The following is a 12,497-nucleotide window of genomic DNA, read 5'->3' on the forward strand; positions in this document are numbered from 1 at the left end:
GCTGTATTCGATTAGAGGTGAAGGTCTCACGCGTGTTCCGTCTTTTCTCATGGCAAAGGGATTTTTAATTAAATGCAACAAATTTTATCTTATTAATTAACTCATTATTTCATCTGAAAAGGTTTTTTTCAATGATATCTGTGCATCTTTAAATCTTAATCTTTCGTAATCAATTGATAAGATAATCAATGCAAATCAAATGTTCTACAAACAAAGAGGAAAATCATTTACCCTACATTATGAAATGGATTCGTATTTCCATTTTTTGGCGTGCTATCAAGACGCATAATCGCCTTTCAGCGTGTTTATGAACGCCGTTGACTTAACGTTATATAAATATATGACTTACCTCGACCCCGTCCCTAAACCTAACCGTCACTGGGGTTAATGGCATTTATGACTGTTCCCTTACCATCCTAGGTAAAAAAAAAGATATGACTTACCTCAACCCCGTCCCTAAACTTAACCGTCACTGGGGTTAATGGCATTTATGACTGGAGATTTGACTGCGTATACGGACACGCGGAATGACGCGGACGTTAATGGCGTAGACATAAACGCATACACGCGGATAGCTCAAAATGCGTAGAGATAACACGCCACCTGACTCGAAAGTGGCGTATATGTTTACGCAAAAGTCATGATGTCATGTTGCTTGATTTACTTCTTTGGGAATGAGACATTTGTACCATCACCCTGAGACCTTTAAAATGGTACTAAACACAATCCTTAATGATAATCATTCACATTAAAACCATATATATTCTTGTGTGAGTTTTAAGTGTTACAGAGAGAGAGAGAGAGAGAGAGAGACTCATGTCATATTTTTTTCCCTTCATCTCCCCCCTTTAATGGTTCCGTAATTCGCAATTGTAAGTTACAAAGTCAGCATTGCGAGATACAAAGTCACAAATAATTATCTTACGTAATATTATAGGAACGTAATTATTATTATAATAAACATAATATTATATTACGTTCCTGTATATATTGCATGTATGATGGGTGGTTGGTCAGATATTGTGTTTTGCGGTATGCCATACAAAACAAAACTGTTGCCAATGAAACTGCATTAACGCACCAGCGGGGCTCGACAGCCGGTTGGTCCGTATGGTTGGGTTGCGGAGAGATTGTGAGATTGTGGTTAGGTTGCAAGTGAACTATGAGGAAGGAGCAACCTCAGCAGCAGGAGAGATGTAAAGGTCAGTAAGCTGGGCTGAGTTGAGTAGGGGACGGAGTCACTGTCGAGTCCTCATGAGGTGTCGTGGGCTAGTCGACGAAACACTGAGGAGTGGATGGAAGGTGGCCACTTGAAGACCCTAGACATGTCCCCTACTCAGCTCAGTCTAGACGGTTTTGGTGCTGGGGAGATCACACTGTAGTTGCTGTTGTGTGTGCTGACGCACCAAGTACACTGCAGCCGTTAACGCCGGACAGAAGGGGAGTCACACCACCATATGGAAAGGGCGTAAATGGATGGAGAAGCATAGGTTACTGTAAAGCTACGTCTTAGTTTTGCTTATCTTGGTGAAAGCCGAGTCCAAATCAGCATGAAGTTTAAACATCTACTCTCGTGTAATGGATATCCTTTTTCTTTTTTATTCTGTGGGTGCAAATAAGCTTTCATAGTATCATAAGAACAAGCATAAATTCTCAACAACAACAACAAAAAGAATCTAAGACTAAAATTACAGCTATTATAAAAGTAAAACCACAAAGGCCTGAGAATGTCAAAAAGTTATCTTTGCAAAATTCCATCAAACCTGTGTTGGACAAACTCACGTATAATGAGATGTGCACTTCCAAGTGTTTAAAATCGCCAGACATGGCATTTGTCCAAAAACATGATGCAATATCTCATTTCTGAGATTGCATCCGTCACTCAAAATGTCCCGACATCATATCCTGCTCTTGTGATTAGCATAGCTGGGAAAGCCGAACTGTGAGATCATGATGTTGGAGTAGCGGAGCGGCATTTCTCCGTAGATCTGCGTCAGCTTGTTGAGGCAGTAGGAGCGCTGCAGCATGTGCTCCGCTCTGTGCCACATGCCCACATACCCGCTGCTGGCGTCCTTCTCCAGGTTACGCATATCTACGGGCCTCACGAACACCCCGGAGGGGCGCTTTAGTCCGGACACCTGCGAGAGATGATGTGCCACAGCAAAGTTCATGGCGATGTCGTCACAGTTCTGAGTTTGGTCCACCAGAGCGTGCACTTCACCGGGCTGATCTTGGAACAGCTTCAGGAAGCGCCCATGGAAGAACGCCGCTCCCACTAGGATCATTGAATAGCTAATGGAATGGTGAAATGACATTTATTTGTCTGTATTGCGTGATTGTGACTTGTGCAGCTTTTTAAACACACTTTACTTTCGTAATGTGAAATAGGGATCACATACATTTAAAGGAGTAGTTCACTTTAAAAAAAAATCTTTTGCTGATAATTTACGCACCCACATGTCATCCAAGATATCCATGTCATTCTTTCTCTAGTCGAAAAGAAATTAAGGCTTTTGATGAAAACATTCCAGGATTTTCTCCATATAATGGACTTTAATGGGAACCAAACAGCTCAAGGTCCAAAAGAGAGTTTCAGTGCAAACTGTTCAAAGGGCTTTAAATGATTCCAGACGATGAATAGGGGTCTTATCAAGCGAAACGATCGCTCATTTCAAAAATAAATAAAAAAGTTTAAGTTTTATAAGCACAAATGCTCACCTTGCTCTGTTCTGTGATGAGCGTTCGTGACTCTCCTGTTCAAACTTGTTCATCAAAATGAACAAATCTTTTTTCGAGTCATGACTCGAAGGGTCCTAGATAAGACCCTTATTCATAGTTTGGTGTCGTTTAACGCCCTTTGAAACTGCACTAAAACTCTGATTTGGACCTTGAACCGTTTGGTTCCCATTGAAGTCCATTATATGGAGAAAATCCTGGAATGTTTTCATCAAAAACCTTAATTTCTTTTCGACTGAAGAAAGAAAGACTTGGACATCTTGGATGACATGAGGGTGAGTAAATTATCAGCAAACGTTTTTTGAAAAGTGAACTACTCCTTTAAGTATCCACAACAAGGAACAGCTTGAACAGCTTATATATATATATATATATATATATATATGCACAATGTGTATGACATCATTGACATTTTAAAAGACTTTTTAAAGCACATAAGTGACTCTAAAAAAATCTAACACTCAGTAATGTGTAATTTCGTTGCATCTTCTTTCAAATACAACGTTCAAATTACTAGACAAAAAATTATATCCTGAGAAAAGTGGATTTTTAGGGGTATTGCTCCATATACCTCCATTCATTCTGCACTCCACCTGTGAGCGCCCTCATATGAACCCTGAGTGGAACTGCAACCAGTTCAGAACCCAGAAGTTTAATGTGGGAGTTCTCCCCATATTAGAGATTCTCTGTGTTGACTTTAAAACATCTTAAGTCGTTAAGTCCACCCCTAGTGGGCACTCATACAGTTCCAGACATCCGACTGAGCAAGAGAGGGGAAGTTAGTGAGGGAAGAGCATAAATGAACACAAACGCAGCCCTCAAGTGCAACACAGCTGTCAATCATGACATTACACTTCGTTTTTATAGCGGTTTATGACCTATACTGCAGCCAGCCACCAGGGGGCGATGCAAATGCTTTGGCTTCACTTTTCAGGAGGTATGAAGCACACTTGCTTTTACAGCTATTAGTCACAGCAATGTTTTCACACAGCTTAGAAATATTTCAGAATATTCAACCATGAAAATATAGGACAAGGCAAACCTTATCTATCAGAAAGTGATGAACAATAAAAAGAGCAGAAGGAAAGTTGTTTCGGAGGTGAAGCGAGTTAAAAATTCCTTTTTCCTTTGGAATAATGCGCTCCAATGAATCATTGGACAATAAGACCAGTAACAAGCATTAAGTAAGTAGGTCAAGTTTTGGTTTCATGTCCGACTTTTGGATTAATTGGGAATGCAGAATTTTTCCAAATCTCACCTGTCGCCTCCACCTTTGTCTGGATCCTGAAGCTCAAAGCTGCCATAGCTGTACACACCAGATGCTGTGGTCACATGCTTCCGAGGAACAAAACCCACTATCTGATCCGGGAATTGCTACAACACAAATTGAAATGAGAACAAGATTGTTTATGTGTCTCTGAAGAAAGTAATTGAAACAGAATGTAAAAAGATAGTCAAGTAAAACTGATCATATTTCGGAAAATATCTTCACAGAATGTCAATAACACGATGCTTATGGCAAACATTACCTTCCAGACAGATAATGCAAAGCTGATGTCGGGAACACTGACCAATGTGTCATCGTCTAGCATCAAAACAGCTGTTGGGTGAAAGAGTGTCGGTCAGTACAATCTCAAAGACGTAATGAATCTAGTAGGATTGTGCCTTAAAGGGACAGTCCACACAAACATGACAATCCATTCTGCCATCATTTATTCACCATCATGCCGTTCCAAACCTGTTTGACTGACTTGATTGTATTCAATACATGTTAAATTATGATTCTGAAATATGAACTATTCATTTATTACAAATAAATTAGTCCCAGCTCTAAATTGTGACTTCCCTAAAATCTTGACGGTATTTAGATATTAATAATGTATGTTATTTGAATGAATAAAATGTTTAGTAATCTGCACTGTCCCCGTTATATTAAAATGTGTGTGTTTTAATCTAGATCCTTTTATTATCGTGGGCAGTCTCATTTGTCATTTGACCCCTGAGTCTGACCCTAAATGGTAAAAATACATTTGTAACTTTTTTGTGTCTGCTACCTGGCAGGTCACCTCTCCTTCACGTGAGAATCACACACACCTACCGTCCGTCTTGATCTCGGGGTGCGGATGCAGTCGATTGCGCATTCTGTTGACGCTCTGTTCTTTGAAGAAGACGGGCACAGGGTGTGGGCCGAGGTCATCCCACAGTTTCCTGGGCGGTGGCTCGCCGGGGTTATTCCACACTATGATGATGCTCTGCAGGTGAGGCACAGCCTGATAATGATTGAGGAGCCTGAGGAGTATATCGGTGCGGTTGTACGTTTGCATGATTATAGTAAAACTGTCCTTTGGGTCTGGGAGGGTGAGTGAGGCGTTGGATCTATGGCGGAGCTGTCGGAGAATCCTGCCGTCCTCATTGTTAGGCAATAAAAAGGTCAGGGAGACTCCGGCCAGAAGCAGCAACACAATAGAGATGATGATGAAGTGTGTCCGCACTCGGCCCAATGATCTGCAGAAGCACAAACCAAACCTGAAGACAGGAGAAGACAAGAGGTTTGAAGAGATCCATTATGGTTTCCACAAAAATATGAAGCTGCACAATTGTTTTCAACACTCATAATAGTAAAAAACGTTTATTGAATGGCGAATGAGCGTATCAGAATGATTTCTGAAGGATCATGTGACTCTGAAGACTGGCGTGATGATGCTGAAAATTCAGCTTTGACATCACAGGAATAAACTACATTTAATGTATATTAAAATGGAAAACAGGCATTTTAAATTATAATAATGTTTCAAAATATTACAGATTTTACTGTATTCTCAAAAGAGAAAAAAATCGTACCCACTCGTCTAAATATGTGTTCAGAATAAGGAAGCAAAGTCATAGCTTTTAGAGTAAAGCAACTAGTTTTGTAATCCTTCAAACACATTTTACACATTTCCACACTGACCATAACAGCATTTAGCCTACAGAACTATTGGTGGAATTTAATAAAGGGGGAAACATTTTTATTAAATGTAGATATAGCACTGAGACACTGTTATATCATCTCTGTGCAGGTTTTGTTCTCAAATGTTTCAGATGTTGTTTAATGGCCCAAACATAAAAGGTCCAAATCGAGCAAACACAACAAACAGGGAATAATATGTGCTAACACATATGTTAATTATACCCGGATGCCTATCATGCATGCCAACAGTTTTACTACAAATTATTGTGTGCCTGTCTAAAAACAACAGAAAACATTGTAATTAAAACTTTAACGGTGAAAGACACTGTATGCGACGAATATCACATGCATGCCATGAGGCAAATAAACTCAACAGACATGCAGTCATGATAGACAGTAACATGAGTAGATTTGCATTTTGAACTAAGACCAAGCAAGTACCTCATTGATTGTGTTCCCATCATGTAAACCACAAGACTCCTGAAGGAAGTTTACTTGCTCGCGCATGCGCACTCTGTTTCTACTGAATGGCTGTCCGATTCATTTCTGTGAATCGATTCCGAACGCGGTTCAGTGGTTCTTTACGTCATATCCCACTTGGGTTGGCGTTGGCCACCCCTAGAGTACATTGCTAATTTCTTTATTTTATGGCAAATTCTTCATTCATAAACAAAAGTTTGCAAATGGTATTCTATCCTTATTTTGACAATGAATTAATCTCACTTCTTAAATCTCTTCGTTATTACATAATACAAAATCTCTAAGATGTAACGTTATTAAATATTAGGAAGAAATATATATATTTGTTGAAACACATGCACAAATATGTCCTTGTATATTAATGTATCTTATTGTATCAATAAATTTGTTGTGTGCCTTCTTGCCGACCGTGTCATCTTTTGTTTTTCATTGTTTTTGTATAATCATTTTTTTTTTCTTTGTTTGTTTTATGCATGTAATTAATTGACAATGTTCTTACGGTATGTTATTATTGAGCATACAAAGAAGAAATAAAAAAACCTTGGCCACGAAATTCCATATCCCATTCAAGTTTGTTGGAGCGATTTATCTTTTAAAAACATAAAGCCATTGAGAAACTAAAAAAGATTTGTATTTACTTTCCGAATCTGGTCCGAATGAGCAGCTAGACCACTGATTCGGTCAGTTTAACAAACGATTCGTGTTCATTCGGTTCATTAAAATATTCGACTCAACAGAACAATTTCGTTCACAACGCTAATTTCTTTAAAGTAGAGATAGGTGAAGCATTTTACGTGTTTTATTCTGTGAGTTTACAGACATATTTACAGAAACGTTCGCGTTCTTTCCTGCAGAGAGTGGCAGTTAGTGAGAAACTAAGCTAGTGCTGAAACCGGTTTTCTTCTCTGATACACATCGAATCGTGTTCTGCACATGAGCTGAAATATGGTGACAATTTTTCCCAGCAGCTGCACTGCGCTGTCCTGTCCTACGGTTAGGCTGTCGAATGGACAGAACATTCCCATTCTGGGTTTAGGTGAGATTATGACATCCGAATGCAACAATATATGATATAAATGATAGAAGAGTGTTTCTACTAACTGGCACTGCTTGTTTATCTGACTTGGCCAATCTGACTCACTCAGTAATAATTTTGGCTAACATATAGATTTATTTATTAGATACAAATTTTAAATTATGACATAAAAGATATAAATTATGACATAGAAATACATATGTCCTAACTGTGACAGTCATAATTTATTCTTTGTTTGTATAGTTGTTTTTCTTTATTCTTTTTAATATAATTATGACTTATGTCTGACTTTATCTCATAATTTCATAATGACATTTATAGTCATAAAATGCTCAGTCCAAAATCCACCAAACTGCAGGAATGTTTTTGGAGTGTTTATAAAAAGTAGTTTTTTGTTAAGTGACATCAAAACTGCCATCATATACTTACCAGTTATTATTTGTGCAGTGTCTTTATTGTCAATACGCATACACAAGTGTAACGGTTTTGAATTATTGCCGTCTCTCATTCGTCAGGAACATCTCATGATGGAGGCTACAGTCATGAGGCGGTTCTTTATGCTCTACAGAAGTGCGGGATAAGACACATAGACACGGCCAAGCGTTACGGCTGTGAAGAGGCTTTGGGGAAAGCTGTGGCTGACAGTGCTGTTCCTCGAGAGGAGCTCTGGCTCACCACCAAACTATGGCCTGGAGATTACGGCTACCAGAGCGCCAAACAAGCCTGCCGGGACTCGTGTGCCAGGCTGGGGGTGGATTACTTGGGTAAAAGAGTGACATTTTGAAGGGATGGTTTACCCAAAAAGTAAAATTAGCCCATGATTTACTGACCCTCAAGTCATCCTAAGTGTATATGACATTCTTCTTTCAGACAAATACAATCAGAGTTATATTTAAAAAATGTGCTGGCTCTTTCAAGCTTTATAATGGCAGTGAATGGCTGTTTCTGTTTTGAAGTCAATTAAAGTGCATCCATCCACGGGCGGGTTAATAAAGACCTTCTGAAGCGATGCGTTCATGTAAGAAAATGTCTATATTTAAGATTTCATAAAGTAAAATAACAGAAACAGCCATTCACTGCCATTATAAGGCTTGGAAAAGCCAGGACATATATTTTTAATATAACTCTGATTGTATTCGTCTGAAAGAAGAATGTCATATACACTTAGGATGACTTGAGGGTGAGTAAATCATGGGCTAATTTTCCTTTTTGGGTGAACTGTCCCGTTAAGTCAAAACTGGACCTCAATGCTATATTTCTTTGTAAACAACCACTGAACGTCTTGTAATGGCTTTTGAAACAACTGTTTTCCACAGACCTGTATCTGATGCACTGGCCTGACTGCATGGTTCCAGGTCTCTCCAGTCGCGAGGTTCGGGCAGAGACGTGGAGAGCTCTGGAGGAGCTTTATGATGAGGGTTCGTGCTCTTTTTGGCTCATTCCACTGTGTAGAAATGACAGTAACTCAGACAGTAACTCTTCCTTGTTGCAGGTTTGTGTCGTGCCATTGGAGTGAGTAACTTTCTCATCCACCACTTGAACGAGTTGAAGGATCGCGGTGGAATCGTGCCTCATGTTAACCAGGTACGACTGAACGAATGGCTTTTGACGCAACTCTTCAAACTTAAAAATGAGAACTGCATCAGCTGATGATGAGGATAATGAACTTTGTTTAGAAAGCATGAAGTGCAAAAAAGGAGCTGAGAGTATTAATAAAATAGAAAAACTACTGTAGTCTTTAAAAAAAAAAAACATGAAAATGTATAAAGAATTCATGGTTATTTTTATTCTCCATGATATCAAAATCTGTTAATAAAAGAGTAGTTCACTTAAAAAACAAAAAAATCTTTTGCTGATAATTTACTCACCCCCATGTCATCCAAGATATCCATGTCTTTCTTTCTTCAGTCGATCAGAAATTAAGGTTTTTGATGAAAACATTCCAGGATTTTTCTCCATATAATGGACTTAAATGGGAACCAAACAGTTCAAGGTCCAAATGAGAGTTTGTTCAAAGGACTTTAAACGATTCCAGACGATGAATAAGGGTCTTATCAAGCGAAACGATCACTCATTTAAAAAAAAAAATAACAAAGTTTAAGTTTTATAAGCTCAAATGGTCGCGTTGCTCTGTTCTGTGATGCGCGTTCGTGACTCTCCTATTCGAACTCGTTCATCAAAATGAACAAATCTTTTCTCGAGTCAACTCGTTAATTTTCACGAAAACCGATTCGTTCATTTTGATGAACGAGTTCGAACAGGAGAGTCACGAACGCGCATCACAGAACAGAGCAAGGTCAAAAGGTCAATATCAAAAATATACAAATGTATTCATTCCTCATTTAGCTTTATGCGCAGTATAATAATAATATATATTTATATAGTAAATAATCGATGCATGAGGCCAACGAAGGCTATCCAATGTGGTCTGAGCCAACAGAAGGTCTACTGTGGCACAAGTCCCACAATTTTAATTATGAAAAGTTTTTTTTAAAAAACGGATCAATATGAAGCTGAATGAATTATTGAGTTTGATTTACTGGCAGGTGGAGTTTCATCCCTTCCAGCAGCCCCTGGAGCTGGTTGAATATTGCCGAAAGGAGGATATTGTTTTTGAAGGCTACTGTCCTTTGGCCAAAGGTCAAGCCCTCACTCACCCAGCAATCACGAAGCTCGCCCATAAATACGGCCGCAGCGCGTCACAAATATGCATCCGCTGGAGTATTCAGGTACAGTTTGCTCTTCAAAAGATGATCCTCAACTGCAGTTTATAGGGATCATGCAAAATGCAGTATTCTGACATCATCTACTCCCACTCATGTTGTTCCAAACCCGTAGAAACTTAAATAATATAATATTTGTGAAGTATCTGTTTCAATAATGTAATGATCATCTTCCAACTGTGAGTTTTGTTTGAGATATATTATTTTCTTTTCCAGAATGTCATGCATATATAATTCAGAAGTAGCCGTTATAATATTATTCATTAACTTTGTTCTACATTTCTTTACAGAATGGAGTTGTCACAATTCCAAAGTCCACCAAACCGGACAGGATCCTTGAAAACTGCCAAGTACGTTTAAAGCTGGAATCATTTTTTTTAATAATAATAATTTGTTACATTTATATAGCGCCTACAGATATAGATGTGTGTGTGTATAATATATACAGTATATTTTCTTTGAGATCATCCTTTTTAAACCACACTCGTAATGTTGTGCTGCGCAGGTGTTTGGGTTCAGGTTGGATGATTCAGACATGGCAGCTCTGAGTTTGTTGCATGATGGGAGACACGTGAGCTGGGACCCAACTCATGTGGAATGACCAAATCTCCAAGAAAACCACCTGTTCAGGTGAGCTTGGAAAACGGTCTAGTTTGTGATTTACAAATAACAGGGACCAAAATGGTATTGTAGATTAAAGTAGTAATGTACATTATGAAGGATGATCTCAAAGACAGTTTCAGTGTTTCATGACTTTTGCGTAAACATACACGCCACTTTCAAGTCAAGTGGCGCGTTATCTATACGCATTTTGAGCTAGCCACGTGTATGTTTACGCTGTTAAATGCCCGAGCGAAATTAAGCAAAATGTATATTTTTTTTCCTAGGATGGTAGGGGAAGACTCATAAATCGTATTAACCCCAGTAACAAGTTGGTCATATATTTATATAAAGTAACGGCGTTCATAAACATGCTGAAAAGCGATTATGCGTGTTGATAGCACACCAAAAATGGAAATATGAAATTGCCGTGTCATACATATGCCATTTCATGAGATCAGTCTGGGATTTGAGTGTTTTTCTTTACCTGATAATCATATTAGCTTCATAATTACATAACAGGTTTTTGGATTCACATTAAGAGCAGAAGACATGGACCAAATTAGTGGTTTGCACACCAATCAGAAGCTGATTCATCTCACTCATCCAATCTGGAAAGGATAACCTGGCAATCAAAATCCAAGAGGTTTGTTTTTAGGACGCTGACGGATCCTGATCTCAATGTGAAAGGAAAGGTCATTTATGAAAGTGATGAATTCAAGGCAATCAGTGATTTAAAAGCAGCTGCTGTCACACGTGCCTTTTAAAATGACATAGCAAATGTGGTAAATTTATGGTCTAAATATTTATAGTTACATTAGTAGGGGGAGTACAGGGTACAGAATCTTTGCCTCAAATATATATTTGAAATATTAGCATGCATTATCTGTGCCAAATGTATTTACAAATACACAACCTCAATGTGTATTTATTGTGTACTATCTTGTACACTCAAACACGAAACATGGATCAACATAAAACACTCTATTATTATCAGTTGCAGATGCAGGTTCTGTTCTCCTCTATTATGTTTAAATCTGCCAAATTGTTGGTTAAATCAAAAACACCACTTTAGCAACTGTTTCTAATTCTATTTTAAACTCGTAGAAATGTGAAATTGTTAAAAACAAGAATAAAGTGTTGCTGATGACTTCTCATGCTGTTCCACTACTTCTTTGATGCTTCAAAAAGTTCATAAAGAAATTGTAAAACTAATCCATATATGCGAATTTTCTGAAGAGACATGCTCACTTTATATGATGAAGAGATTCAAGTTAGGCTTTTAATTCACATATGAACATTCCTCAATCAATACACACACACATCAGTTGTGATAAACAGAAGCTCAAACATGTTAACTTGATGTGCAAGAGCCAATGAGGTTCACTCTCGTGAGCTTCTGCAAGAGCCAGTGAGGTTTGGTAATGTTTTTATGTTGCTGATTAATGTTTGTATGCATGTAATACAATATTCAAGAAAAACACATACAAACTTGCATGTATTTTTGAGTATCATATTGCACACGTCAGGCTTTAATTTTTTTTTAAAGAATTTTTAACATGATCTATAAATAATCAAGTAATCACATGTTACCTCAGTCCAGTAAGTGTTCATCTTGCATTTACTTTATAAAAATCAAAGTTTTCGCAGCAAAAAGATTCACTTGATAAAAAAAGAACTATCAATCAGAAATATCAATCACCTCCAACACATTAAATTAATAAATAAGTCATGTTTTGTTTAGTTTTTTGAAGTCAAGAAATTGTATTTGTGCCCTAAATTAATTTTCTGATGTCTCTTTATAATCTTTTTAGGTTTAAGGTGCAATACCTTGAACCATCAACTTCTAGTTTAAGTTCTGTACAATATGTGTGATCAGTCAGATCACATGCCATACATTGAGCTTGTCCTGAATCAGGAAAACTACGTACGTAGATCTGTTAGAGTTTCTGCAAAGCCGCAGTGTTGGGAC

The 12,497-nt window shown here is 38.0% G+C and overlaps 2 protein-coding genes across 3 annotated transcripts; one reads left to right on the plus strand and one right to left on the minus strand.

Moving 5' to 3' along the window:
- Positions 1 to 1,576: 1,576 nt before the first annotated feature.
- Positions 1,577 to 6,245, minus strand: extl2 (exostosin like glycosyltransferase 2). Its single transcript, XM_039661205.2, has 5 exons — positions 6,128 to 6,245; positions 4,835 to 5,262; positions 4,266 to 4,336; positions 3,995 to 4,110; positions 1,577 to 2,292 (listed from the first exon to the last, which is right to left on the minus strand). The coding sequence occupies exons 1-5, from the start codon at positions 6,148 to 6,150 to the stop codon at positions 1,899 to 1,901; spliced, it is 1,032 nt and encodes a 343-aa protein (XP_039517139.2). The 5' UTR covers positions 6,151 to 6,245; the 3' UTR covers positions 1,577 to 1,898.
- A 619-nt stretch (positions 6,246 to 6,864) lies between these two features.
- Positions 6,865 to 11,682, plus strand: LOC120471380 (putative oxidoreductase ZK1290.5). 2 transcript variants are annotated; one of them, XM_039661195.2, is made up of 8 exons: positions 6,865 to 7,202; positions 7,718 to 7,966; positions 8,519 to 8,620; positions 8,695 to 8,786; positions 9,749 to 9,931; positions 10,216 to 10,275; positions 10,431 to 10,555; positions 11,048 to 11,682. In XM_039661195.2, exons 1-7 carry the CDS (start codon positions 7,112 to 7,114, stop codon positions 10,524 to 10,526), a joined length of 873 nt encoding a protein of 290 aa, XP_039517129.2. In that variant the 5' UTR covers positions 6,865 to 7,111; the 3' UTR covers positions 10,527 to 10,555; positions 11,048 to 11,682. The 2 variants fall into 2 exon arrangements, with proteins under 2 accessions (XP_039517129.2, XP_039517128.2); XM_039661194.2 differs by lacking the exon at positions 10,431 to 10,555.
- Positions 11,683 to 12,497: the final 815 nt, after the last annotated feature.

Source organism: Pimephales promelas, chromosome 5 (genome assembly GCF_988280905.1).
Source record: "Pimephales promelas chromosome 5, fPimPro1.hap1.1, whole genome shotgun sequence".
Taxonomy (NCBI): Eukaryota; Metazoa; Chordata; class Actinopteri; order Cypriniformes; family Leuciscidae; genus Pimephales; species Pimephales promelas.

Excerpts from the sequence above, each read along its gene's own strand:
- extl2 (XM_039661205.2), bottom strand. The coding sequence starts at position 6,150 with ATGATGGGAACACAATCAATGAG. Across the intron at positions 5,263-6,127 it reads ATGGGAACACAATCAATGAG|GTTTGGTTTGTGCTTCTGCA; the intron begins GTACTTGCTTGG and ends TCCTGTCTTCAG. Across the intron at positions 2,293-3,994 it reads GACAAAGGTGGAGGCGACAG|CTATTCAATGATCCTAGTGG; the intron begins GTGAGATTTGGA and ends CCATTCCATTAG.
- LOC120471380 (XM_039661194.2), top strand. The coding sequence starts at position 7,112 with ATGGTGACAATTTTTCCCAGCAGCTGCACTGCGCTGTCCTGTCCTACG. Across the intron at positions 7,967-8,518 it reads GCTGGGGGTGGATTACTTGG|ACCTGTATCTGATGCACTGG; the intron begins GTAAAAGAGTGA and ends TGTTTTCCACAG. Across the intron at positions 8,787-9,748 it reads TCGTGCCTCATGTTAACCAG|GTGGAGTTTCATCCCTTCCA; the intron begins GTACGACTGAAC and ends ATTTACTGGCAG.